This window comes from Cystoisospora suis (assembly GCF_002600585.1).
Source record: "Cystoisospora suis strain Wien I chromosome Unknown contig_4817, whole genome shotgun sequence".
Taxonomy (NCBI): domain Eukaryota; phylum Apicomplexa; class Conoidasida; order Eucoccidiorida; family Sarcocystidae; genus Cystoisospora; species Cystoisospora suis.
The window spans coordinates 1,048-3,175 of record NW_027157609.1 but is presented as its reverse complement, the minus strand read 5'-3'; the positions used below and the strand labels follow the sequence as shown (position 1 = coordinate 3,175).

The window sequence follows — 2,128 nt, the reverse complement described above, 5'->3', positions numbered from 1 at the left end:
CATTTCTCTATCTTTAATCTATCTATCTTTAATCTATCTATCTTTGATCTATCTTTGATCTATCTTGTATTTTTCTTGAGTTTATCTTTGATGTATATAGGTCTTAGGTGCAGTCGTAGGTGGTTACTTGGAGTGTCGTGACACTGTGGCAGTTATGTGCGTAATTCTTCTCAGGCAAAGGACGCCCGAGGGAAGGATCGATCGACTTTAACCCTTGACGAACGTCATTCAAATCCTACGAAGAAAGAAAGAAAGAAAAAGAAAGAAGCGAATTTAAGAGGAGAAAGAAACACAAAGAAGACGGACAAAGAGAAAAGTGAAGAAGTATGCATACACATGAATCTAGCCATACATTCAGGCATACAGCTAGACATATATATATACATATAATATATATATGCGAGAAGGTAGACTATTACTCTCTCGCTGTCTCTCCATAAAGACTTCGATAAGAGAAAGATTAGCAGAAGAGAACAAGAAGGAGAAGAAAAGAAGCAGGACAATGAGAGGAGAGGGAGGCTCCCTCTAGTCCTACACATGTCCCTACGCAGACAGGCATGTTTCTATTCCAGGGCCTATCTTAGCCAAGTCACATATCGTGTATACACATAGAATAAGACAGATAGAGAAATGTAGACATGCAGATGTACGAAGTAGATCTACGTGTGTAGGAAAGAAGCACCTGTACATATATATATATATATATGTATACAGGTGAAAAGGGAGACTGGGCCACCTATCTTCCCCATCTAGATCTTTGCATACATTCACCTATACATACACTCACTGTACACAGAGATATGCTGCTTTTGCCCCTCTTCGATTCCTCTTACATTCTCTATCTATCTTTGATCTATCTATCTACCTTTGATCTATCTAGCTATCTATGTCTTTTTCTTTCGCTATCTTCGGGGGGGTTCTCCTTTCTTTCTTTCTTTCTTTCTTTTCCTCTCTTCTTTTTCTTTCTTCTTTCAGTGCCGAGACAGGGGGGGTGTATGTACACTTGGCCATAGGTGTGTTTTACCTGGAAGAGAAGAAAGACGAGAAGAAGAAGATAGAGGACTGAACAGCCTTTCACAAATCGCCAGAAGATCGGAGAAGGACGCACGAGAAATCCATCGGGGAGTTGAAGCGTTGCAAAGACCAAAAACATAAACAATGCTGCAAAGGAACCGCTACGCCCAACAGAGAGAAAAGAAGAAAAGAAAAAGAAAGAAAGAAATGAAAAAGAAAGAACGAAAGAAAGAGAAAGAAAAAGGTACAGCATCGACACTTGACGATTCTTGTGTAGATCAACAGCATACAAAGAAAGAAGACAGACATGCATACACAGCATATATATATATATATATATATATATAAGTGTATGAAGAGAAGAGGAGAAGGAGGAAAAGAGTAGGAGGAGGAATGAAGTGAGACACTCGGGTGCTTGCGTGTGTCTGCCATTTTTAATGAAAGACTTTCATCAAGACAATTTTGTCTAGAAAGAGAAAGAAAGAAAAAAAGACAAGAGAGTGAAATAGATGAAGAGAGTCTTCGTAAAGATCTCCGAGAGAATCGAGATACGAGGCAAACAATCGAGACCACCGAAAGACTTGAAGATACACTTGCGGGCAGTCTCTCTCTTTTATTCTCTACATATCTATCCATCCATCTCTAGGCATCTTCTATAGAGAGAAATACATACATATACACATCTAGAAGCATATCCACATAGAGATAGGTACAGACAGACATATAGATAGATATCTCTACATGCGTATGGCTGCATGCATACATACACCTGGAGATTCTCTTCTTTCTTTAAACAGAGAGCTCAGTTCACACCCGACTGAAGAAGAAGAGAGAAGAAGAGGAAGAGAAAGGAATGAGAGAAAAAAGAGAAGACGAAGAAGAGAGAGTGAGCGAAGCAGTTCCTTACCAGAAGATTCTTTGTTTGAGTCCAGGTGTATCTACACCTCCTAGTCCATCAGACGAAGAAGAAGAGANNCCTCCTAGTCCATCAGACGAAGAAGAAGAGACGAAATGAGAGGCGAGAAAGATCAACCCAAGAGACACGCAAAGTGTAAATACAGTCTTCGGCCTGAATTATCACCGCATGCATGCAAAAAAGAAAGAAAGAAAAAGA

General features: G+C 39.7%; 1 protein-coding gene across 1 annotated transcript; it reads right to left on the bottom strand.

The window, feature by feature from the left end:
* Positions 1-118: 118 nt before the first annotated feature.
* Positions 119-1,988, bottom strand: CSUI_008544 (phosphatidyl serine synthase; the record flags this gene model as incomplete). The annotated part of the gene is made up of 3 exons (XM_068068673.1): positions 1,922-1,988; positions 1,025-1,175; positions 119-235 (listed from the first exon to the last, which is right to left on the bottom strand). Coding segments are annotated over exons 2-3 (246 nt in total), but the record flags the coding sequence as incomplete, so codon positions are not given.
* Between the last annotated feature and the right edge of the window lie 140 nt (positions 1,989-2,128).